Source organism: Meleagris gallopavo, chromosome 10, assembly GCF_905368555.1.
Source record: "Meleagris gallopavo chromosome 10, MGAL_WU_HG_1.1, whole genome shotgun sequence".
NCBI classification, from domain to species: Eukaryota; Metazoa; Chordata; class Aves; order Galliformes; family Phasianidae; genus Meleagris; species Meleagris gallopavo.
Window position 1 is genome coordinate 6605530 of NC_139413.1, and position 25467 is coordinate 6630996.

Genomic DNA, 25467 nt, shown 5'->3' on the forward strand with positions numbered 1-25467 from the left:
CCCGATGGAGGATGTTTGAATCCTACTGTGAAGCCTGCATGGGAAACTGCAGGGAGACAGTGCTGGGGCTGCTCTGGAGGGCAGCACCATCATCGTTCTGCTCCTGCTGGGGACTGCACAGTGAGAGGGGTGTTTGTAAGTGCACGGAGCCACTGGCTGAGAAATGAAGTGTTTGCAACTAATTATTTTCAGTAACTGACCAGCTTTATGGATGGTTGGGTAATATTCGTCAGATAAATTATTCATGATTTCTTTCCGCTGATCAGCAAATCAATTAGCCGCAAACCTCTCTTCAATTATTCATCCAGCTCCAGCAGGATAAATGGGCAGATTTATGACACAGACAATGAACGAACGTGTTTTTTTTCTAAACAGGGACCCTTGAAATCCTTAAACCTTTTTTAAGATTTAAACCGGCTCAGATGACCCAGTGCTCTTCTTTACTGTTAGACTCTCCACGCTCAGCGATACTTTGCAGTGATATCCCACTGAATATGGGTAAGGCAGGTGGACTCAGGGGCTGGGGCAGGAACAACAGGGTCAGCAGCCTACAGCGTGCACAGGGTCGGTGCCACGATGCATGGCTGGGCTCACAGCAAGGCCCTCCTGCCGTGCCTCACGTGGCTGCAGCTCCCTCCCCGCAATCTATTGGAGCGCTCATTAAATGAAGGCTGAGGCTGGCTGCGTAGATAAGGCAGGTCTGGATGTGGGAGGGTGGCTGCTGGCTGTGCCAGGCAAAGCTCCTTCTCCCGCGGCGATGGAGGGATAGGCGCAGGGGACAGGCATTGCTTGCACTTTGATCCAGTTAGTGGCTTAAACCAGTATTCACATACTGCCTTAATCTGGTTTCATCCCTTTTCTTGGGAAGTGCTTCCTCCTTGCACGGCTTCATCTATACCTGCAGGGCTGTCCTTTGTGGCAGTGTTGGCTCCCAGCCCTTCCCAGCCCCACACGGACCCCGGGCGGTACCAGCTCAGTCCTTCTGGCAGGAACCAAAGTGCCGTGCCGAAGATTTGTTATTTCATAAAGCAACTGCAGACACAGCTGAGAATGTTGTCTTCACATTTGGAGACCAAAACACTCCCTGGAAATTCGGTAAAGCAAGCAAGCTGTCTCACAAAGTGATCAGAAGTTCAGGAAAAAGAGAGGTGCAACGCCAAATGTCCATGGGTATCACTGCTGGGGTGGGGGCATCTCTGCTGCTCAGCACATTGCTGTGTTTGGGCTGCGCATTGCTGTAGTGCTAAGGATGAGCAGTGGGGACTGCTGGGGGATGCAGCCACCCCGCTGGGGATACGGCTGCCCTGCCGTGCCCAAGTGCCTTCCGTGGGCCGGAGAAGCAGAGCGCTGGGCAGGCTGTGGGGCTCAGCGTGGTGCCAGTGAGTGATAGCGGTGCAGAGATTCCTCTTGGCATCACCCCATAGCCCACCTACAAAGCCCAACCAGGACGTAGTGTCCTCGGTGGGGTCAGAGCCCCCTGGCAGTGCTCAGGCTGGGGGGCAGAGCGGGGCAGGAGGAAGTCAGGCTGGAGAAGCGGTAGGGAAGCAGGGCACTTGCTGCCTCCGCTCCCCGTGGGGGTGGAGCAGGAGCTCTGCCGTGAGGGGCACCGAGTGCCCCCTTCCCATTTTCTGCCGCAGCAGCTGAGTCACCCCTGGGGCGCAGAGCCCCGCGGGATGGCCGCAGCGGTCCCCGCGACGGAGACGGGAGCAGCCCCAGCCCGCAGCGACAGCCGCGGGGGGGGTCCTGCGGGATGAGCTCGTTCTCGGGGAGCGGGGACGGGAGGAGGAAGGGCCTCTGCCTATCGCAGGGGGGCGGCGGGATCGGCCCCCCACCCACCAGCCGCGCCGCTCCGCTCCGCCCTGCCGCCCGCCCCCTGCGCGCCTCCCGCGGACGGCGGAGCGCGGTGCGGGGCCGGCGGAGGGGCGGCGAGCGGCGGCGGGGCGGCCCGCAGCCCCCGGGCGGCGGCGGGGCTGAGCGGCCCCCGGGAGGAGTGGGGGCAGCCGCCCGCCCGCCCTGAGCCGCAGCCGGATTCGCGCGGACCGCAGGCTGCCCGCAGGTAAGGCACCGCAACGGGTGGCTCCGCGGTTCGGCGCGGCTCCGGGCATCCCCGCCGACACCGGGTGCTGCGACGATGGGTCTTTCCCCGTTGTCCCCCGCAGCTCTCCAGGCGTGGGCTCTGGATGAAGCAGGAGCAGGAAGAAGCCTCCGGTGCTTTTCGAGCAAACTTAGGTCCGTGGAGCTGCGGTCAGCCCAGGGCGCTGCGAGAGCGCGGCGCTCCCGAGGGCATGTCCGGGGATGCTCGGGGCGTTTCGCCCCACGGAGCGAACGCTTTCCGATAGGCCCCAGCCGGGGGATGCGCCATGCTCCATCCCTGCCCTCTTTGGAGAATTCGGACTCCTTCCAGCTCTTTCAACGATTGGGACAGGGAGGGATGCTATCCTGGCTGGGAAGGATGCTCCGGGTCCCTGTGTTGGGAATCCTTTCCTGTACGGCTGCAGAAAGCGAGGCTGGGAGAGTGGCACAGCCTTGGGTTCAGCGCTTCCCGAGGGGCTGTTTGCTGCCGCCTTCCTCTGCCCAAGCCCACCCCCAGGAGCAGGTGCCTGGGCTGTACAGCTCTGCTTCTCCCAGATACATTCATTCGGGACCGCTGGATCCCCGTGTGCAGCCCCCCCTGCTCCCTGCTCGGCAGCAGGCTGTCACCCTCCATCGGGCAGCCGGGCTGTGCAGCTGAGCTGCGACTTTGTGTGGGCACAGAACGTGGGTCCACAGCTCTTCTGGAGCCGTGTGGGGGGTTGTGCTGAGCCTGGCACATCACCTGGAGATCCCACTGACTGCTGCTTGTCTGAAGGAGGTTGGGATCCAACGTCCTCGTGACGGATGTGCCACTGTCACACTTGTCATAGGGCAGATGGCACCAGGGCTTGTACGTCCCGCAGTGGGTATGCCTCTTTAGCTGTGTGCAGTGTTGTATGGGCAGAGAGGAGCCAGAACCCCTTCAGACCATGGGAGAAGAGGGAGGAACATATTCAAGAGGAGCTAAAATTTCTATGTTCTCCATAGCGTCCGTGAGGCTGTGTCTTATGGCCAGGCAGCGCAAAATCCTGGCAGCACCTTTGGCGTTATACGAGGAGGACCCTGAGATATCCTTGGGAGCTGTCGGATGCTCCTGAGTGTCTTGCTCACTGCCAGTGCCAGCCCCTCCGTGTCTGCCTGAGCCCCCGTGCTGCACAGCTCAGCACTGTGTGTGTGTGGTGGTGGGGGGATGCCGTGCCCTCCTCCCCACAGCCAGCCCTGCAGGTGGCACGTTCTCTGTCCTCTGGGTACCTGGTGGGTGTGGAGGGTGCCCAGTGTTATCCACAGGAATGCAAGATGTTCATCGCTGCGTGCAAAATCCTCCCCCAGAAATTCTCTCCTGGCTGTTGCTGATGGAGAATGGAATAAGAGGGAATTGAGGGCTCTCTACAGATTTTGCTGCAACCAATAGTAGGATGGGCTGAACGTATTTCCGTGCTTTCCAATGCAAAGTGTTCACTTGTCGGAATGAAGGCTGCCAGCTTGAGCCAGGTTTTGCAGAAAATCACCTCTGGTTGAGACAGCATCAGGGCTAGAAGCCCAAGCCCCGTCCCGCTTATCTCTGTAGCTCTGAAGGCTGCATGTATATAACAGTGTGTGCCCTCCTGTGGCTGTGGCACCTCCTGTTTGATGGAGAAGCACAGAGGGGACCCAGGAAGACGCAGCCCTGGCAGAGATGGGGTGTCCCCAGGAGAGCAGCGTGCAGCCCGCACCCACCTGGGGGAGCACTGCTGCATCATTTCCCACGCAGACCCAGGGAGCCAATGTTTTCCTCTCGCTGTTTCTCTGCCTTAACAAGCTGACTGATTGCTGCCGACGTTTCGCTGCGTGCCACGCAAAGTGCAGCCCCTGTGCCTGTGGGCCACGGCGTCGCTGCTTTGCTCTTTGCCAACCCCCCGCAAGGCTGCACAGGGGCTGTGGATGGAACACGGCACGACCGTGGGCTCGCTGAGCTCTGTGCTGGGAGTGGGGATTTCTGCAGAACTCCCGGGAGGAGCAGCTGGCAGCTGGGTAGCTCTGTGGCAGAAGTGTGTGTGTGTGTATGTGTGTGTGTGTGTGTATGTGAATTCCAGTCTAAACGGGAAAGGGAAAACATCCAGAGTTACGGAACTAATGCAAATGGAGTTGGCTTTCATCTCTCCCTGCAGCATCCCGGCGGAAGGCATTTGCATTTCCCACAGTTGGTTTTCCCTACCTGTCTCCTGGAGCTGCAGGGCGCAGCAGAGCCGTCCCACAGCACTGGGGCACTCCTGGCAGGTGACTCCAGCACTTGGAATGGGATGCCCGTGTCCTGGGCACACGGAGGGCAGCATCGCCCCAGCCAGGTGTGCTCATCCCCTTGGCTCCCTCCTAGCAGTGGAGGCATGGAGTGGGGCTCGGTGTGCTCCAGCAGCAGCTGTTGGCAGTGCTGAAGGACTACAGCCCTGCAGGACTCACCCGGTGTTTATCACGCAGCTCAAGCATCAAAGGCGGCTCTTACAGGCTCACATCTTCATATCAAATAACTCTGAAAATTCCCATCCAACTTAATTAAAACATCCGCTGGGCTCGTTAACAGCACAAACCAAAGGCTGTCTTTCCTCAGGCACCAGCCATTTTTAAGGAATGGAGAATGCAGAGTGGGGGTATGCTTCTTTGTTAAAGAATCACCTCTGATAGAGCCTCCCCACACCACTGGGTGTGATTAATCTCAGGCTCTCCAAAAGGAAATAAATATGTTTTCTCCCTTTTTATTTTTTCTCCTGGTGAGGGCCCACAGAAGAAAGATGAAAAAGTGAGAAGTGCTTTGTATGGAAAGTTAGATGAGAGGGTGGGGGAGTGTCAAACCCGGGCCTATAATAGGAAACAAGTGCTGGTGAAAGCACCTTTCATCTCAAAGCACGCTGAGTGCTGTGCAGCACATGAATACACACAGGAGCTGCAAAACAATTGACAACAAGCTGCATCAGGAGATGGAATCACCACTCCTCCTGGCAGCTGGGCCACCATGAGCACGTCCAGGTACCCGGGCTGCAGCCCTGCAAGGCTTAGAGTTGCAGAATGGTTGGGTTGGAAGGGTCTGAGCTCCAGCCCCTGCTGTGGGCTGGCAGCCCCCCACCACATCTGAGTGCCGAGGGTCCTTCCAGCACCTCCAGGGATGGGGCACACCCAGCTCTTTGATACTGAGTGCCCCATGTGCTCAGCGCACCAATGCGAAATGCAGGGACAGGGGGGTAGCAGGGCTCTTCCAATGGGTGGTTATAGCATTTGCTCACTGTGTGTCTAGACAAAGCTATAAAGGAGGGAGAGGGCTGTTACCTAGGAATAAAACTGCTGAAACCAGCCCTGGAGAGCTTGTCACTGCATTTCCAGGGAACTGGGAGATTCCTGGTGATGGATGTGACAATGCTGAGGGCTGTAAGCTCATCACAGCTGGGCACTGAGTCAGGGGATGTGCTTACAATGTCCCCACTGCTTGTGGCACAGACTGAGCATTAACTGTGGTCTCTCGGCAGCCCTTGGCTGTTCCTGGGGCTGTCACTTGCTTACAGATCAGGGTTCAGTTCAACGACTCCAAAGCTGCAGCGGCACAATACAGCAGCACGGGGGCCACCGAGGTGCCATTTGTCATCACAGTGCGTAGTGCTGGAAGGGTTGTGCTGGCCCTGCTCCCACCTGCAGGCAGGGCTGGGGTCAGGGCAGCCTGTGCCACTGTGCTGGGGGATATTGAGAGCCAAACACTGTGCGTCTGGTCTCCGTGCTGTGCTTGAGCTGCAGGACTTCCACGCCTGGCAAATGGTGCGGGGAGAAGCGAGGCTGCAGGGATCTCATTTCTTAGGATGCAAATTCTCTCTGATCTTTGCTTCCACCACACGCAGCACAGTGGGGTCTTGGTCTGTGCCTAAGGCTCTGCAGCACTGTCACGATAGCAGAAAAAGGCATAAAGAAGAGGTGGGGCTCCTTGGCAAAACACTTCAAAGGAAGCTAATGACGTGCTGCTGGCCACAGCAGGGGCGCACCATGGCTCATCCCATGCTAGTGATGAGGCTCTGCCCAGCCAGCACAGGGGTGGAGCATAGTCACAGGGCCCCACAGGGTGCTGGGCTGATGGCTGGAGCCAAGTGCAAGCCACCAATCTCTGTATAAATGCAAGTGCAGCGTGGCTTGTGTGGCTTGATGGCATGTGAGGAGCGTGCTGGTGGCCCTATCATTGGTTTGCTATTGAAAGTCAGGGAGAATAACTGCATGGTTAGAAATAAAACCAGCGTTTGTCCGCTTTGAGACATAGCAGAAAAATTATGAGGTGTGCAGGTGATGCTTTACAGACAGACCAGAGGGAGAAAAAAAAAAAAAGAAAAAGGAGCACGAAAAGGCAGTTAGCTGCCCTACTTGATTTTAAGGGCATGCCTGTTAGCACTTCCAAGTGCACTAATGAATGAGTCACAGCTGTTTTAAATAGCTGATTACCTGATTGCTATCAGTTGGTATAGGGCTTGATGCTCACTCTCAGCTTGCTTGCTTTCCCGTGGTGATTTCCTTGAATTCTCCCTGTGCATTGAACAGAACCCTCTGATGTCTGGGGCTGCCCTATGCCAGCGATGCAGGTAGGGCTTCTCCTGCATGGCATGGGAACAAGCCTGGGCAATGTGGGCCTCCGAAGCACTGAGGCTGTACTAAAAGCTGCTCTCATCTGACTCCATAAAGAATGCTATTGGGAATACAGCAATGCCTCCGGTATGTGAGTAAATATTGGCCTTGAATGAAGTTGCTGATAACGGGAGATAAGTTATCAACAGCTGCTTAACCTAATATTGCTTGTATGGAAGATAGCACCGAGCTTTTGTAAGAGGTTAAAAACGAGATGCAGAATCCATCACTGTATGAAGTGCCCCTGGTAGAGTGCAGTGTTTGTTCTCCCCCAGGGCTTTGTTGGAGCCTGGGGAGCATAGCAAGGTGGGATGTGTTTGAGGGTCAGGCCTGGCTCTGGGCACTGGGATGGGTCGAGGTGGCCCCAAAGGCACTGTGCTGACTCTGAAGGTGGCCCCAGTGATCTCTTGGCTCATGCAGGAGCTGGGCTACCTGCCCACATTCCTGCCTGCCTGCAGTCCTGGCTGCCAGTCCTAGCTCTGTCCCACGGCCCTGCTGCCACTCGGCTGCAGATACTGGGGCAGCAGCTGCAATCCTATCGATCCTTTTGGGGATGATGAGCCCAAATGAAGGCCCTCAGGAATTAAATATAGCATATGAAAATCTGACTGCAAACAGGGAATGGGACTGAGGCAGTTTGTAAAGGGCTTTGATAGTGGCTCCCACAGCTCGTTGCAGCCTGTGCCTTGAATTCGTGGGGAGAGAGCAGTGTTGCACTGAGCCCACCTTCATGCACAGTGCTGGTGTAGAGAAACAAGCAGGAGGCTCCTAGAGCCGTGGCAATTAGCAGGCAGCTCAGCCTGCCCTGCCCTGGGCTGGCATCCTGCTTTCCTGCAGGTTCATTTTTGCAGCAGCAGCAGATTTATGTGAGTTTTTCCACACCTCCCTCCAGCCCTTGCCCTTCATTAGTATTGTGAGCTTTAAGTGTAGACTGATAGCAACTTTATTATTAAAGATTGTGAGTTCCTGCATTATCGAAGTGTGGACAGCTGGGTACACTCTCCGGACTTGTGTACATTAAAAGCACCCCTGCTGGTCTGCTGTGGTGGTGTGGGAGCCCCCTCTTACACCAAGGCTAGGTGAATACTCCATCCAAGCAGCTGATCCCTGCTGTGGGCTGCAGCGCTTTGATTCTCCTTCAGAGCTGGATTTAGGCTCCTGCTGCCTCTCCCTCTGTGAGCAAGATCCCATCTGCCTGCTGTTTCCCCCTTTCTGCAACGTGAGGCTGCATGCCCGCTCTTAGGCTTCCCAGCCTGCTGCCACCATACCCAGTTGTGCTAACAAAGATTTTTATTGCTACTCCAGAGCCTTTTCCCGGGCAGCTTCCATGCAGTTCAATTATTTGCAGGCTCTCTGGCTCCTGGTTTGTTTTAAAGCTTTGTTTTAATCCCTTTGCAAAATATTCAGCTCACGGATGGGTCTTGCTGGAATTCTTCTGAATGAGGCATCCATGAGACCATGCTGCACAGGGTGGTAAGCCTCCATCCCCCGTGCAAGGGGCTGTGGTGGTGATCCCCAAAGCCTCAAAGTCATGGGGAGAGAGCAGCACTACTCTGAGCTCATCTTCCTGCTCAGAGCTGGTGCAGGATTTGTAGTTGAAGAAGAGCTTGGCGAAGCACTGAGGCGGCCTTTGGTATAGGCAAAATAAAGCTATTCGGGGAAAAGAAATAGCAACGGGAAATGCAGCAGCCATCAAAGGAGAAAATGATGAAAGAAGGGGAAGAGCTGGCACTATAACTCTGGGCTCTGGACTTACAAAGCTGAGGTCAAACAGGCATTGAGCTCTGGTGGCATAGGTGACTCACTGATGTTCATTACCCTTCTAGACCAGGTTCAGACGTCAGCTCAACATCAAACTGAAGCTGATCAAAACTGCCTCAGTTTGAAAAATTGCTGGAAACTGAGGTTTTCAAGTGAAGGAATGTGATTTTATGTGGCACCTGCCTTCCTCAGTACTGTTAGATCATTCAAGATCAAAGATCAGAAGGGAGGTACTGGGCCTGCATGCCAGACTGTACAGCCAGAAGCTGGAGAACAAGAATTGTTTGCTTGTGAGGAAAGGGGTTGCATTGTTCCTTATGCCCTTAGAATTGCAGAATGGCTGAGGCTGGAAGGGACCTTAAAGCTCACCCAACCCACGCCGTGGGCTGGTTGCCAGCCATCAGATCAGGCTGCTCAGGGCTCCATCCAACCTGACCTTGGGCACCTCTGGGGATGGAGTTTCTTTCCTCTGGGGCATGCACTGCCTCGCTGGGAGTTACACTGGGATGGTGGAAGCACTGGGTGATAGTGGGGTGCTACTGGAAATCAGGTGAAATATTGGATGAAAGCTTTTGAATTGGCCAAGTGCAATCTGCCACCAGTGGCTTGTAGTGGTCTCCTGCATCATGTCACTGTGCTTAATGCAAAGTGTCTGTGAGCCGTCGCTGGGTGGAATTCTCTGTCAACCAGCTGTCAGGCTTAATTGACTTGTCCTGTAAAATGTCTTGCATATAAGTAAATGGAAAAGAGTAGAGCCCATAAAAGGGCCAGAATGTGGCACATCCGTGATATTTATAGGCTTCTCTGTGGTGCTCATCACCATGGCAGCTGTGAAGGCCGATGCAGAAAGCTGTGGAGAAACACCATGCGTGGTTCAATGAAAACATGTGGGGTGATGCGGGGCCACGGGGTGGTGGGGACAGGGACTGGCAGAGCCCTGTGATATCTTTCCTCCTCTGAGGCCATCTGTTTCTCTCCCATCTTCTATTGGAGCTGAACTCTCTGTGAGGGTTGGAGACGCTCAGTGAGAGCTGCTTCTGGCTCTTACAACTCCATTCAAGAGCTCTTCTTGCACAGCAAATACATCGAGTCTCTTCTGCTCTGGGACTCACATGCTTATTAAGCTTTCTGCAGCGGAAAAAAGGTTGCGAGGCAATTCAGCTTGCTAGCTAGGTCATGAATCTGTGTATATGTTATGAATGGCAACCGTATTCATGTGCCCTGGGCTGTGCCCAATCATATCAGGCAGTAATACAAGTCAGGATGAAAATAAATCTTAATACCAACCACCGTACATGAAATGAGTGCTTATTTTACATAAAACCTAATTTTAGGATGTCAGGACTGTAGCCGATCCACTTTGTGTCTCCCTGGCTTAGCATAACTGCGTATGTATTTATATTTATATATATACAAAACTAGATATTTGTAAACGCACTCTTTGTATGATTTTTTTTTTTTTGTCCCACTTGCCCTCTCAGCCAGCACTCTGCACGCCCGCAATCCTTCTCTTCCTTGCATGGGTACCGTCATGCCCTGCAAAATTAACGCATTAATATTAATAATACCATTATAATTGAGGTTATTTCCTTGGGCAGCAGCAGCTGGTGGATGCCAAAGAGTGGCCCTAAGATGGGCTGCCAGCAGAGCTGAGATCAGCACCGGGGTGCTGGACAAGCACTGACCCACCTCAGTAGGGAGCAGAGCCTTGGGATGCGCTGTGCCAGGGGTTCCAGCACTGCACACATGCTCTTGTACCCACTGGGAGTGCTTGGGGAAAGCCAGAGCTTTCTATGGAATGTCCCGAGGGATTCAGGATGTGCTCGGGTTTCTCAAGTGCTCTGGGAAAAGTAGCATAGAGCCAGTTGCTTCACTGAGGATTTTGGCTGGTAATGGAAGCTGGTGGGAAGCGTCTTGCACTCGTGGCTGCAGAACAAGGTTTTAACCATGGGCCAAGCCCATCTTTGAGGCTTAGAAGCCAGCAAGCAAAGCTTTGTTTTGGATTGCTGTTCAAAATATTGCCAACGTGGTGAAGCCACTCATGAACAATCTGTCTTGGGAGCCCCAAGTGCTTAGGTGAGCCACAAGCAGCAAGGTTCTGTTCAAGTTCTCTTGTCATTTGTCTTCGGTGTAAAACATCAGAGTCTACTGTAGTTGCCTCCGTGCTCATAGAGACCTGAAGAACAACAAGAGAACCTGCACTGATGAATCTGAATGCCTTATGAACATTACAACTGTAAGCAAGGTTCTCCATCTTACGCTTTAAAACTACTGAGGTCCGACTCTATGCTAAGGTGATCATTTTACGAGGGATTTTCATAACTTTTGGATGCAGCAGGCAGTGGTTCATTACCTATTTTTACACTTAATTGCTTTTATAATCCAGAATAATTCCCCGTTAATGGTAATAAAGCGCTGCCATGAGGAGGCCAAGCACCGTGTCCTCACTGCCTTGTGCTGCTGCAGTGCGGCTCCTGGCAGTGCTCCCTGCTCACTTCTCTGTTCCTTGCAGATGTTGGCTTGTGGTGCTTCCTTCACCTTCCCATGAATGCCATCTTTGGTGGCCTCCTGCAGCTCTCAACTGAGGGAACTTGCATAGTTCATTCATTATTTGTTAACTCTCTGTAGATGTGTTAAGACGCATTGCTGGACTTGTGATGCTGATGAGCTCATCAGAAGTGATTGATGGCTGTAAGCAATCTGTGACCTGTTGGGCCCACAACAATTGATTAATTACTCATTAAAGCATCCAGAAACAGTTTACAAACCTTTCAAAAACTATTTATAAGTGAACTGGGACTGCTTTATCCATCACTATCTGTGAATTTACAGTGGAGGGGGATTGGGAAGGGGCTGGATCTGTCCTGGTTGACGGTGGAGAATTTCCCTTATTTTGCAATTTAGCTAAGCAGGGCTGGTGAGCGTCCAGCTCAGGTTTTTAATACATTCTTGGGCTAAACATAGAGCAAAGGATGAGCAGGCTTGCTTGTTGCTGTGCTTCTAGTGGGATAAGATTAAATTACCCATCCCATTTTCCTTCTATGTGTATGCAGGGGGTGTGGAGCCAGAGGCAGCAGCTGCCAGCATAATGCGGTGAGCTGCTGGGTGTTCCTGGGCAGCGTGCTGGTCCCTGCTCGATGGGATCTCAGCATCCATCATCACTTCTAGCAGTCCATCTACTATCTCACCTGCTGCTGGTGCTGTCTAACAGGAGCCAGGATGCGTGAATTCTGTGGGATGGTGTGGGGCAGATGTACATATGGTTCTTGTAAGAGGCTCTGTCCCTCCTTCCTCTTTCTCTGCCTCCTTCTGAGAATGCTCAGTGCAGGGCTGCAGGCTAAGCCGTGTATACGTGGGTTGGATGAGCCCGTGCTCCATGGGAAAGGAGATCAAAGCACTGTGGACAGGCTGGTGGTGGCAGGTCCATGCAGCTGCATCTGGTCCCTCATGGTGCACTGTTTGATTTACACGAGGGGGATTTTTTTTTTTTTTTTGCAAACCAAACTGTCTGGCAAGCTGTGCAGTGGCAAAGGACCTGGGGGTGCTGGCTGACATCCGACTGAATGTGAGCCAGCAGTGTGCCCAGGTGACTGACCAAGAAGGCCAGTGGCATCCTGGCTTGTATCAGAAGTAGTGCAGCCTGCAGGAGTTGGTTGTCCTCTGTACTCAGCTCTGTGAGACTGCACCTTGGGTGCTGTGTTCAGTCTTCGCATCTTCGCTACAAGAAAAATATTGAGGTCCTGGAGCACGTCCAGAGAAGGGCAACAAAGCTGTGCCAGGGCCTAGAGCAGTGTTTTTGGGGGGAGCAGACTGCAGCATGGGCTGCATGCACCCAGTGTGCTGCTTGTCATTTTTATTCTTCCTGAGAAACCTGAGCGCTGTGCTGTTTTGAAGTCAATCTAAGGCTTAGCAGCAGAGGGGTGGAAGGAGGAGAAGGGTAAAACAGCCCCCAGGAGAAAGGACAGCTTTTTCAGGCTGAACAAAGCATTTCAGATTGGCTCCGAGCCATTCTTCACAGTTCTTTATTTCGCTCAAAAACCCCACTGCAGATAATTATATGGTGGGCAAAGAGAAATAATTTGTATTGGATTTCCAGCCAAACTGCTGGACCGAAACGAACTTATCTCTTGGAGATGAGGGATGATGCTGCCCTGCCCTGGGGGGTGCCCAACATCCCACCCCCATCCAATTCCTGCAGCTCCAGGGTTTGGAGCCGTGGTGTTTGGCAGCTGCAGGGCAAGGCTGGGCTGGCAATGACTCGTGTGATGAGTGAATGGCAGTGCCTTCAGGGGGTTGTGGTCAGCAGCAAGAGCTTCCCACACATGCTATCATATAAAATGCAAAAAAGATGCTCAAAAGAGGTGACTTCAGAAGTTGGCAACTTGAGTTGGGTTTCCCTTTTTAAAAACAGTTCCCAAATTGGCCATGTTGGATCTGTCTCCATCCCTCATCCTCTGAGCATCCCCTATGCTTCCCATATCACAGTGGGGTGTTAGTAGTTCCCCATCCCTAAATAGCATCTTACAGCAGCCTGTTAAGCTTTGAAACAGATTAGCATTGCCTTACAGCTGTGTGCACAACAATTTTGCACAGAAATAGCATCCCCTTTCCAAGGGGACGCATCCCACTGGGCCTCTGAGGGTGATCCCAGAGGCTGGGAACACTGTGCTGGGATCGCAGAGCACACAGCACCGGAGGAATGGGCTTTGCATCCTCAGAGATGCACGGATACCCAGAGCTGTTTCTGAGGCTGGAAGCCAGGTTTGGAATGTTAATGACAGAGCCTTTCATTTGGGGAGCAACCGCTGTCAATGACCCATTTTTCTTCGTATAATGATCATCATTACTAGGAGGAAAATGAGCACTGAGGACGGGGACAAACGCGGGCACCGAGGAGAAGGGATGGCAAAGCGCTACGCAGAGAAATAAACCTTTTGTCCTCGGGAGCGCTGGAAAGATGTCTTTAAACATGCATGTAAATTTGTAACAAATCAGGCACCGCGGCCTGAGACGGAGAGCAGGAGCGAGCAGCCGTAAATATTTCATCTCCTTGGCAGTGAGCTCCCGCACAGCAAATTGCCGTATCCCCCAGGGTGCGGGCACTGCTCGCTGCCGGGCGGGCAGCCCCTTCCACTGCTTGTCCTCAGTAGGGCTTTCCCTTGACAACAATACATTTTCAGGTTTTTTGGGTTTTTTTGCATGGGGGGAGAATTTTATTACCAAAGAAAGCCTGAAAAGGCAACGGCTTATGGAAATGAATGGCTGAATCCAAACATCTCTGCCAGAGAGGGAGCTTTGGGAACACGAATCCCACTGTGTTGAGCGTAACCCAGCATGGTGATTCCGAAGTGTGCTCGGAGAGCTGGGCCTGGTGATGGCTGCCATGCAGTCTTGGAAATCCTTTGCTTTTAGGACAGGAGTCAGAGCCCAGCTTATTGAACCTGGCCCCCAGATGGAGTACAGGGCTCCTCACTCTGCCCAGTGCTCAGGCTGGGAGCCGTCAGCTGCTTCTGACCACACTGTTCAAGCATCTCAATAATTCCATTAGGCGTGACCCAGGGAAAATTTATAAGTGTCTAATGGATAGGCAGGGTGAGTGCTGATCCCAAGTAATTGGTCTCTCCTGGAGCTACCTGCAGAGCCCTGTGGCTGGGTTCTTATGCCAAGGATGTAGCTGGTCAGCTCTGAGTGATAGAAGTCTGCTCTCTGGGCACTGGGATCGAATTAGACACCAGCAAGATGGATGTTATTGGATTTATTAAATGGTGAGTAGGAGGAAGGCTGAAAACAGAGGAAGAGAAATGTCTCCCTGCTGACCTTGGGGCTGGCGTTATGTTTCTTGCAGTGCATCGAGGTGGGTGCAGTGTTTATCTCCCAGGCGGTGTTGGAGCTGTGGATGCCAATGTTACCTCATGGGGTACTCTGTGTCACTGCCCACCCCATGAGTGACTCAGCTCTGGTCTGGGACTGCCACATTCATCACTGTCTGCAGGAAGACGTGCCATGGGAGCTGTGTTGCTGAGCCTGATGGTGAAGAGCTGCTGCCATCGATAATTAACACTGGGCTCCTATTGCCAAAACGAATTCACGGAGTGTGCAGCGAGGCACAGTTCTCTTGATTCTGCAAGTCATCTGGCATGGTGGAGGTTCAGGTTGGATTTTAGATAAACCTCTTTCCAGAAAGAGTCACTGGGCACTGCCCAGGGCAGTGGTGGGATCACCATCCCTTGGGGGTGCTCAAGAATAGCAGAGATGTGGCACTGAGGGATGTGGTTTAATGGCACGGTGGGGGTGGGCTTGTGGTTGGACTTCGTGTTCTTGAAGGTCTCTTTGAACCTTCATGACTCTGTGATTCTGCTCTGCAGCCGCCTCGTGTTAATTGGGAGCATAACCATTGCTCTCAATTAGAGGGCAGGCTCTCGGCGGCAGGCTGCCTGCCCAATGCTCTGCATCTCACTCCCTGCAGCCCTGTGCAGAGGGATGGGGGCGGGGGACACAGCTGTGTGCCTCCAACCAGCACTGCCTAGGCAGGGGGGAAAGCAGCTCTACAAAAGCTCCTCACTGGTATCTCGGTTTTCTTTCCCCTAATATCAATAATATGAGGTTATCTGAGGACCTGGCAGTGACTCGTGTGCAAAAGAGCAGCCCTGAACTACTGAACTCAGCTGCAAGCTGTGTGCTCTTGGTGCCCCGCTCTACCTTGGGCTGGCACTCAGATCTGTGCCTGCTGGTAGTGCTGAGCAGAGCCAAGCACTGGGTGGATGGAGCACGGTGGCCAACTGGGTTTGGGCTGTCTCACCAGGGAATTACCAGCTGAGCGTGGAGCTGTGTGCAGCTCCCACCCACAGCTCCCAGGTGTGGGTGGAAGGGTCCCATTGCTCTGATCATCACACAACCTGTGTATGTGGTGCTTTGCCTCTCCAGCCCAGGGCAGGGTGTTCCCATGGTAGCAGCACCGTGCTGTGGGTACTGAGGGGATTTGGGCACTTGGAGGTCTGGGGTTGGGTGCTAATCAGAATGAGATCTCACAAGTGCACCTGCCTTGGAAACACTGAGCAATTCTGCTATTGGAGCCACATGTTTTATTGGGGAAATTGTTTTGATAGCGTTGGAGCAGAGCATTATAATTTTTACATTTTTATTCCAGTCCAAATGACTCATTTACTTTCTCTGAACACTGTATTTAAGCATCTGAAATGTCTGCAAAGGCTTTTTCCCCAGTGTCTGTCTAACCTCACCCAGCTGGGTGCTGTGAGGAGGCACAGTCCTGGGGGGGGCACAAGTACCAGGGGCAGCAGCGCAGCATGGATTTGCCCTCTGCTATGGGCAGGGACTGGTTCCTCTGCCAGCCTCACTGATCTGCTTCTTCTGGGAACAGTCTGCAGCTCTCTTCCCATTTTGCTGTGCCCACATGGCAGATTACATGTAATCATTAGCAAGAGGGCTATTTCCTCCTTCAGATACAATTAGTGGGCAGGGCCCGGAAAAATTCTTCTTCAATCTCATTTCCTGCACAGGATGCTCTTGAGATGCCTGGGAGAATGCAGATCCCTGGGGCTGCTGGCTGCACGACGACCCTGGGCTGTGAGCATCCCATGGCGGTGCCAGAGGGGGACCCCTGGATGCACCTATGGGGATGTGGTGGCACTTCAAGGGGTGAGCTCTGGGCAAAGAGAGGAGGAGCTGCAGGCAGGAGGGAGGCGGCAGCAGCTCTGCAGGGCACCTCCAGATTTACATCCAGGAAAGCTGGAATAAATCAATGCAATTAAAGTGCAAATGAAGCTTTAAGCAATGCGGCATCCTAACAACCTGGGAAGCGCGATGGGTACGCTTTTGCCTCGCTCACTCTTTTTATTTATAGACAGGATTCAAATCACTTCAATAATTTAAGCTAATTTTCAAGGTAGAGCTGGGTTCAGGAGGTGCCTGCAGGCATCAGTGAGGATGCTGTGTGGCAGCAGCCTGACCCCGGGGGGGCTCTGCGCTGGGGACACCCAAGGACTGTCGGCAGGCCCTGCGTGGTGCCTCCCCACATTTATATACAGGAATTCACTGAGAGGAAAGTATTGGGAATACTTGTCTAAACAAATATTTGCCTCCGATGTGCTCTTGTGGCTGTCTGACAAACTCATTTTCTTGTTTATCCAGCACGTTTCTCAAGCGGCTTCGGAATGTCATTTAAAAATTATGAAGTGGGACTTCCCAACTAATGACTGTTTAAAATGATTGTTTAAGAACCACCTGTTTGTTGTAATAGTCCTCCGAGGGGACTTGTACTTCCCCCTCCCCGTAGGACAGTCATGCATCACTCAGTGTGGAGACCTCCCTGTTTTCATACAGGCAAGGCTGGATGGAGGTGGGGAGAACAGTGGCTCTTGTGCACAGCTCTTGCAGCACCCGTGCTGGTGTGAGAACCTCTGCCCTCCACTAACCACAATCTTTGGAAGGAATAAATGCTGAAAGGGAAGGAAAAAAAAACACCATTCCCTTTCGAAAGACCTAATTTATCTGGAATTATCCATCCTTGGCTGTAAATCCCCTGTAAAACTTGGCAGAAGTCTCAAAGCAGTTGCAGCAGTGACTATATATTTTTTTTTTTTACCTGAAAGCCTAAGGAGGAACGAACAGAATGAACAAGCGGTGCCTGCGAGGTGCCATGCTGGTGAATGCAGGGCTGCTTGGGGTGCAGTGCCTTCCATGCTGGGAAGCTCTGTGCATGGGCACGCATCTTTCCCGTTAGGCTCCTTGCCTTGGTCCTGGTTCCTACCTGAGACATGAGATTCGCACACCAGTTCTCCCAGCTGGGAAAGGCTCCACCAACATATGCCGCTTCATCATGCACAGAAGGGCAAGGTTTTGATGCCTTGAGGTTTCTTAGGCTTGGCTTTCTTAGGCTTCTTTCTTCACTACCTGAAAGAAGGTTGTAGCAAGGTGGGGGTTGGTCTCTTCTCCAAGATAATGGTGATAGGATGAGAAGTAATGTCTGCAAGTTGTGCTAAGGGAGGTTCAGGTCGGATGTTAGGAAAAATTTCTTCTCTGAAAGAGTGGTGATAGACTGGAATGGGCTGCCCAGGGACGTGGTGGAGTCAGTAGAAACCAGTAACCATGGAGATGTGGCGCTGAGGGACATAGTTAGTGGGCATGGTTGGACTAGGTGATCTTGTAGGTCTTTTCCAACCCTTATTATATTATGAAAAAGCCACTTAGTGTTAAGGTATGCATGGGCCATGGTGTTGAGTGTATGCCCCTGGTAGGGTGCATGGGTGGGAGCCTGGCTCCCATTGGGAGTTGGGGGGGGCTTTTGTCCCATGGCACAGAGGGTCCCTAATGCCTGTTCTCTGCCATCTTTTCCAGAGAGACGGGATGGAGCGAGACATGCACAGCCAGAGGCAGCGGGAGCTCATGGTGTTTGACACGGGCATGGCACAGCCCCACGAGGATCAGTGTGGAGTTGGCTCCCTGTGAGTGCGCAGGGACGCCCTCAGTCCAGGACTGCCTCCTCTTCATTCTCTACCAGCCCGCTTCTGCCTGCTGCCTCATTTCCTGCAACGCTTCCAAGGATCTGCGAGAGGCTTTGGGGCCAGGAGCCGGCAAGTATATTGCCACATGGGGCTGGAGAGTTTGGTAACAACGGAAACGCAGAGCAGGGACACTATGTGAGCCCTGGCTGCTGGCAGAGGAAGGTGCCTGGGGCTGCTTGGCTGGCCAGGGGCTCAGGACAGAGCCCTGAAGAGTGGGGCTGCCAGCTGACCTGCTGCTCCTCCACAGCCTGCTCCTCGAGTGGGGACACAGCATCCCGTGGTGCCCACACTGATGTCTGCCCTCACCTTGCTGGCAGGCCTGCTCCCCTAGTGCCAGCGTGAGGCTCTCACCATGGTGCTGCCACCACCCGACAAGCGCCACGTCTGCCTGACCACCATCGTCATCATGACCAGCATGGCCTTCATGGACGCCTACCTGGTGGAGCAGAACCAGGGCCCTCGCAAGATTGGGGTCTGCATCATCGTGCTGGTGGGGGACATCTGCTTCCTCATCGTGCTGCGCTACGTTGCGGTGTGGGTGGGCGCGGAGGTGAAGACGGCCAAGCGGGGCTATGCCATGATCCTGTGGTTCCTGTACATCTTTGTGCTGGAGATCAAACTGTATTTCATCTTTCAGAACTACAAAGCAGACAAGAAGAACCTGGAGACAGTGGCCAGGAAGGCCCTGACGCTACTGCTCTCCATCTGCGTGCCGGGGCTCTACCTGGTGCTGGTGGCCTTGGACAGTATGGAGTACATACGGACCTTTCGGAAGAAAGAAGACTTGCGGGGACGCCTCTTCTGGGTGGCCCTTGACCTGTTGGACATCTTGGACATCCAGGCCAACCTGTGGGAGCCGCACAGGACCGGCCTGCCCATCTGGGCGGAGGGGCTCATGTTCTTCTACTGCTACATCCTGCTCCTGATCCTGCCTTGCGTGTCCCTCAGCGAGATCAGCATGCAAGGGGAGCACATCGCCCCGCAGAAAATGATGCTCTACCCTGTCCTCAGTCTGGTCACCATTAATATTGTCACCATTTTCATCCGGGCCATCAATATGGTGCTGTTCCAGGACAGCAGGGTTTCCACCATCTTTATTGGCAAGAACATCATCGCCATTGCCACCAAGGCGTGCACCTTCCTGGAGTACAAGAGGCAGGTGAAAGAGTTCCCCCAGAATGCCATCGCCCTGGAGCTCCAGCAGAACTCCCTATCCCACAACCAGACCATCCACAGCACGCAGGGCATCCCTCATGAGCCATCACCCACCAGCGAAATCCTGGACACATGATGGGCGGTGGCTCAGGACCTTGGTTCCGATACTCTGTGCTGAGTGGAGGAGAGGTGCTGCTGCTCTCTGGCTGCATAGGTTCAGTGTGAGGGACAAATCCCAGCAGTGAAGGATTCTAGGCACAAAACAAAACCAACCACGTTGTAATTGAGCTATGGAGTGTCCCCTAGACGTCTTCATCTCAGGTATAACCCTAGGAGTCCTCCAGTCAAACCAAATGAACTTGTGAAGGACCCGAACAAGCTAATCTTCTCTCTCCCTCCTGCCAGCCTCTCCCCTCCCAAGCAAGGGCAGTTGAGGTTGCAATGTCCCTTTCTACTCGTGGAGCACCTCACCTTGACCCCAAGTGTGGAATGAAAGTTTTGTTACTGGAGACCTTTTTATGGTGTGGGGACAGGGCCATGAGTGTATGGGCTGGGGGGGAGGGTGGGGTGTCTGAACCAGTCAATCCTGTGACCGTAGATGTCTCATATCCCAATGATCCCATTTACAGTTTGCTGTTTATAACATCTCCCCGGGTCCCACCTCCCCACGGCAGGTGGCAGCGAGGACAGCCCCGTCCCAGCTCTACCAGGAGCAATACGTGCCAAGCTGGAGCCAACCTCATGCTGGTGTTTTATGGATTTCATTCACTTGAAACGACTCAGCACAATATTTCTATTTTTGGAAGGGTCTCTCTGTTTCGCTCCTGCCCTTGGGCCCCTCCTATGCCAGCACATGTGGGCACCAAGGAGGATGGCAATGATGCGTTTCACTCTGGCATCAAGCGTTTGTAAAGAGGGCTGCTTTCCACAGCTACTATATTTTTAAAATAAAATATTTCAAATTAAAAAAAAAAAGAAAAAAAAAAGAGAAAGAAATGCTCGGGAAGGCAGTGGAAAACTAGGAGCGTCCCCAGACTGTCTCATGGACCACAGGGACGTCCCCAGGTCTCCACTGCCCAAGTGGTGATGAGGGGCTCAGTCCCTGGGTATGGGGTGGAAAATGAGGGCCAGCGGGACAATAAAAGCCTATTGAGAATGATGGCTTCTTGTGGTCTCTTTTCTGCCACTTGGGGAAGGGCAGCTTGTATGTGGCCCAGATCTCTTGTCCTGGTCCCCAAAAGCCAATGATCGTTTGCCCACCTGAAGCAGCGTCCCAACGGCTCAGGCAGCTCTTGGATCCTTTGGCTTGGGATGGGAAGAGAAGGGGATACAAGCAGTTAAACTGCATTGCAAACACAGAGAACTGGATATTTTTGCTTTTTCTAAACCACCCATTTCATTTGGAGGAGACTGGAATAAAACGCCTGCTGCTGTTTACATTTTCCTTCCACATTTTCTCCTGGCTGTGCTCCTTGAATTTGACCTAAATCCACAACTCATTTTAGCCTCCATCTTCTCAATCCATCATGATCTGTCCAAAGCATTTCGCACAGCCCCAATTCAGCTTTCCACATTTAGGAACAGCTGGTCGTGTTGCTGTCAAGCTCTCTTCAGGCACCCCGTTGCCTGGAGGGGACTTTGTGGTGGGGGCTTCTCTGCTGGGAATAAATCCATGGAGAAATAAAGTAGTTTTGTTGCCAACAGCCCTGAGTTTGCAGTAGATGAACTGGCTGGAAAAGTTTCTGCCTCCTCTTCCCCAGGAGGAAGAGTGCAGGTGATTCAGAAGGCATTAGCAGAAATTAGTTAAATTGTTAAATTATTCTGGAATACCAATGGAATTATATATTACATCTCTACTGGTGCCATTAAAATACGTGCAATCAGCATCTGTACGATTAATTCCCAAGTATCTAGTAACATTCTGTCACTCGGGTAATTGATTTATGAGCCTTTATTTGCAGCTTTTCCACCGGACTGAGCAGAGGGAATCTGCAGGTGCTCGTGGGCAGTGCCTTGGGGAAGGCTGGGAAGCGGTGTGTGAGAGCAGGTGACACCAAGCAGAGGTGGGGAAGGAGGACAGCTTCCCACCCCAAAGCACAGCTCTGAGTGCACTGGGGCTTCACACGTGCCTGGTTTCAGGTCTGGCATCCTTGAAGGATAACATCCATTTAGGTTGCTGATTCACGCGTGCTCATTTAATTCCACCTTAATAAATGTTTTATGTGGTTTTGACATGTTCAGCGTCTCAAATGTATTGATCACAGCAGCCCGAGGAAACATTATGACCATAACGTTGCAGGAAGCATTAAAAAGACCCTGGCAAGCTGTACTGGTTGCCCTCTTCTGCAGTTCCTTGAAGACAAGGAACAGTCAGAGGGATGAGTTGGGATCGCAGCGTGCCCAGGTGAGCATCCCTGGTGCTACAGCATCTAATGTGCTGCTCTTCCCAGCAGATGTGTCCCATCCCTGGAGGCATTCAAGGCCAGGCTGGGGGAGCCCTGGGCAGCCCATATGTGGGGCAGCCAGCCCACAGCAGAGGGTTGGAGCTCGCTGTTCTCGGTCCCGTCCAAATGAAGCCATTCTATGAAATGTGCCCCGTGTTGGTGTGGGGCCGTGGGCATGTTCTGGGCATGGACGCCATGTCCAGCAGAGCCCTGCGGGCAGAACCAGGCTCTGTGTGCCTCCCTGCACTGCTGCCACTTAGTATTCAGGAATGGTTTTCAGATGTTTCACTTCACAGCTGGTGAATGTACTCGGGGAACTCAATAAACCTCTGTGTAAGGAATTATCTCTCATTAATCTCCCCAGCAAGGCTGGCACTGCATAACACTCTGCCTGCATATAGCAGGGCACAGAGGAACGGGCAATAAGCAGTGAGTTATACTGGGAGAGCCCCGGGCTCTAAATAAAGGATAAATCCCCATAAAGCTTTTCGTCCTCCTGACCTCCTCCTGGGAAGAGGACAGCCCTGGGAGGAGCAGTGCATGGGCCTGCGGCCACACTGCCCACCTGGGCACAGGGCTAGGACGCAGCAGTGCTGCCTCTCACACAGGGACACCCCAAAGTGAAGGAGGTGATGGATGGGCTGGCCCTGCTGCTGTGCCATTAGCAAGGAGATGAGCACCGTGCATGAGCAGCGGAGCACCCTGCTAATGTGAGTGCAGTCCCGGTGTGATTGATCACAAGGGGATGGGAGCCAGAGATGGGAGAGAGGATAGGCAGGGAGCTGCTGCTTGGGAAGGGCTGTGTGCACTGATGGGGCATTTTGCTGCAGTGTGGGTTGGGAAAGAAAGCAGAGACGTGGCCATGGAGGGAGTATCAGCCACAGTGCCAACCTGGGAAGCAAATGGAAAAATAAAACCATGGCGAAGTAAAGCTGTTCTGCAGCCATAACCAGCACGCTGAGCTAGAAAGATGATTCAGCCCATATCTTAAGAGTCTTCTTTTATGGATGCCTAATGTCCCATGACCAGTGTCCAATGAGGAGCAATTTAGCATTTGCTTAGAAAAAATGTGTCTCTTCAAGCAATAACTGGGCAAAGGCTCTACCCCCATAGCATCAGTATTTGGGTTTGCAGTGGGAAGATAACAGTGGGCTCTGCCTCCCTCACATGGCTGTGATCTGCATGCTGGGGCTGTTGATGAACTGCAGCAATGGAAAGGGAAGCCAATGAATTTCCATAGCCAGAGCTGAACTCAGAGCACTGTGCTCTTGGGGCGGCTCCGTCCCATGGCTGTGGCACAGCACTGCCTGCTTCTCGGGAAGGATAAAATTATACAGCTCTGAAGTTTAATATTACGATCTCACCAATCAAAGAGATAAACAGAATGGTGACCACTTAGAGCCCTGCCAGCTGAAACATAATATTTGATGAGGCTGCTGAATATTCCTGTCTCTTTCAGAGGCAGGGAGCCCATAACGCCTACAGGCTGGGGCCCTGATCCACACAGCAAGGAGCAGCAGATCCCAGGCACAGAGCAGCCAATGAGACAAACATTTTCTGCCAGGAGCACAGTGCAGGGGTACCCTGGCGCCTGTGCCACCTCTGCTTGGCTCTGATGGGATAAGCCAGCAGCTGGCTGTGCCCTGCAAGAGCCTCTCTGCCCCCTGCACCTCTTCCCGGGGTCTCTGCCTGATGGAGCACGCTTCTGCCTCACATTCCCTTTTACGACGCCCACAAATCAAAGCCAAGTGTATGGCAAAAATAATGAAGTTCTACAGTAATTACCTTAAAGGCAGCTAGCTGAAAGCCTTGACTTGCTTGAGGCATTACTGTAGCTGGATTTGGGCCATTTAATGCAAAAAGCTCAGGGAAAGCCAAACGCAGCAGTGAACCCACGAGCCACAGGAAAGCACTGGGATTTGGGGTGAGCCCTGCTGAGTGCTTGCAAAGCACGTTCCCAGCAGCACAGCACCCAGGGACCGGGATGCTCCTGGCAGGGCACTCAGAGCACAGCATGCAGCTCGGTGCTTAATCTGCTGCAGTGCCAAGTGGGACCAGCACAGCCTCGTTCTGTAATTGTCAGCGCCGACGGAACTTTGCAATACGTCCTTTATCTGCCTCCTGAAGGACTTGTGCTATTTTGGTGAGCATCGCTGGAAGGGAAAGCTCTGAACAGTGTTAGCTTTGAGAAGCGAAAGCCATCTCATTGACACACAATGTGGGGTTTGATTGATAGGGCCGATACTCATAAACCATGCTGATTGACATTAATTACCCTGCCAGCCTTTGATTGCCTCTGATCATGTCCTACATTGCGCTGATTAAAAAATTAGTCCCGTGTAAAAAAACTCAGAGCAGCGGGGGCTGATTGGGAGAGATCTCAATGAGGGCTTGGGATTTCATGCTCAATCCTTTGCCTGCAGCGCATGGGCAGGAGGGGGCGGCCCCCATTCCCAAGGCTGGCACAGGGCTCTCCTGCCCCAGGTTGGCACAGAGGTGCATTGTGGTGGGGTAGAAGCTATGGCGCGGCCATATCCAATGGCACCGTTTCCTGTGCTGGGGACAGAGGGGGTTTGTTCTGGGAACAGAACCAGCATGGCACACACTGCCTGATTCAGCCCCATTGGATGGATCTCAGGGGAAAGCAAGTCCTCGGAGCCCCACAAAGCATGGGGAATGTTGGGATTTGCCACTTTTCCCTTCTTTCCCGTGGGGACTACGAAGCGGCGCTGAGAAATTTGCAGTTCCTATGGCAGCCAGCGGCAGCTCCCAGCCCAACTGAGGCTGCCATGCGATCGCACGTTATTAGTTTGATAATATCATTTAGAGTTGACTTAGAACCGCGTCCCAGCTAATTAAAATGGAGCTGCTCGTGAAAAGCGCAAGAGCAGAACAAGGTGCAGAGCATCGTCGCCCCGAGCCCCGCGCCTCTGCCGCTGTCTCGTTGGTGAACGGCTTTGTATTTCCCCTTTCACATTGGAGCTAATTCCATCCGTCACCAGACCAACGTGACTGTGCCCCCAGCAATGAGAGCGTGGCAGGGAGGGAAGCCCGGCTCCCAGCAGTGCCATCTGCAGCACGTCCCTCCCTTCATTACGCTTTGCTCTCCTGAGCGTTGCAGGGGCACTGGGAGCTCTGCTACAGGGAAACACAGAGCGCAGTCCACCCCGATGGGCAGGCAGAGGTGCTGATGCTGCAGAGCTCACAGCCTGTGTGCTCACAGCTGCTCTGCCCCGAGGTGCCCTGTGTGGAAGCACTGCTCCTTTGGCAGGCGGTAATTGCCAGGGTGAGGGAGGTGATGGAAAGCGTTTGGGGGTTTGTGGCACAGCAGTGAGGGAAATGCAGGCAGACAGCCCTGGCGTGGCACGGGCTCACAGAGCCGCTGTGCAGCCCATGTCTTGTGGAGGGAGCTGCTGGGGATGCAAAGCAGCGTGAATTCCATTCTGCTCGTCTTAGTGGGAACTCAGTGCCATCAAATTGGTGCTGGTGTGTTCCCACGTACTTACAGGCTTGATTGATAAAAGCAAATGTGTTGGTATAATACACTCACATATAGGCGCCTGCCTCGGTGTCACCCATCAGTCTGATTTATACACACACAGCACAGATGTGTGCAATGCATAGACTGAAAATTAGCTCACAGAGACATCTCAGAGTACTTGGAAATAGGATGGCATCACTGACAGATGTAATTCTGGTGGCACCCCACCAGCACCAGAATCTGTCCCGGCCCCACTGCAGCTCTGCTCTGCTTTCCCATGGGGAAGGCTTCAGATGAGCTAAGCACAGCATTAAGCACTGGCCTGGATCCAGAGCTGATCCTTCAGGGATGCAGGGCTGGGTACTACAGGCATTGAAACACCCATCCCTCCTGACCAAGGCAGTGC

At 53.0% G+C, this 25467-nt stretch overlaps 1 protein-coding gene across 4 annotated transcripts; it reads left to right on the plus strand.

Annotated features, from left to right (window-relative positions):
- Positions 1-1845: 1845 nt before the first annotated feature.
- Positions 1846-20292, plus strand: TMEM121 (transmembrane protein 121). 4 transcript variants are annotated; one of them, XM_085231767.1, is made up of 4 exons: positions 14053-14225; positions 14306-14612; positions 15978-16116; positions 17815-20292. In XM_085231767.1, the coding sequence occupies exon 4, from the start codon at positions 18334-18336 to the stop codon at positions 19270-19272; it is 939 nt and encodes a 312-aa protein (XP_085087893.1). In that variant the 5' UTR covers positions 14053-14225; positions 14306-14612; positions 15978-16116; positions 17815-18333; the 3' UTR covers positions 19273-20292. The 4 variants fall into 4 exon arrangements, with proteins under 4 accessions (XP_085087891.1, XP_085087893.1, XP_085087892.1 ...); XM_085231766.1 differs by lacking the exon at positions 15978-16116; XM_085231765.1 differs by lacking the exons at positions 14053-14225; positions 14306-14612; positions 15978-16116 and adding an exon at positions 1846-2056.
- Positions 20293-25467: the final 5175 nt, after the last annotated feature.

Bases quoted from the DNA above. Each gene is read 5' to 3' on its own strand.
- TMEM121 (XM_085231765.1), top strand. From the start codon at position 18,334: ATGGTGCTGCCACCACCCGACAAGCGCCACGTCTGCCTGACCACCATC.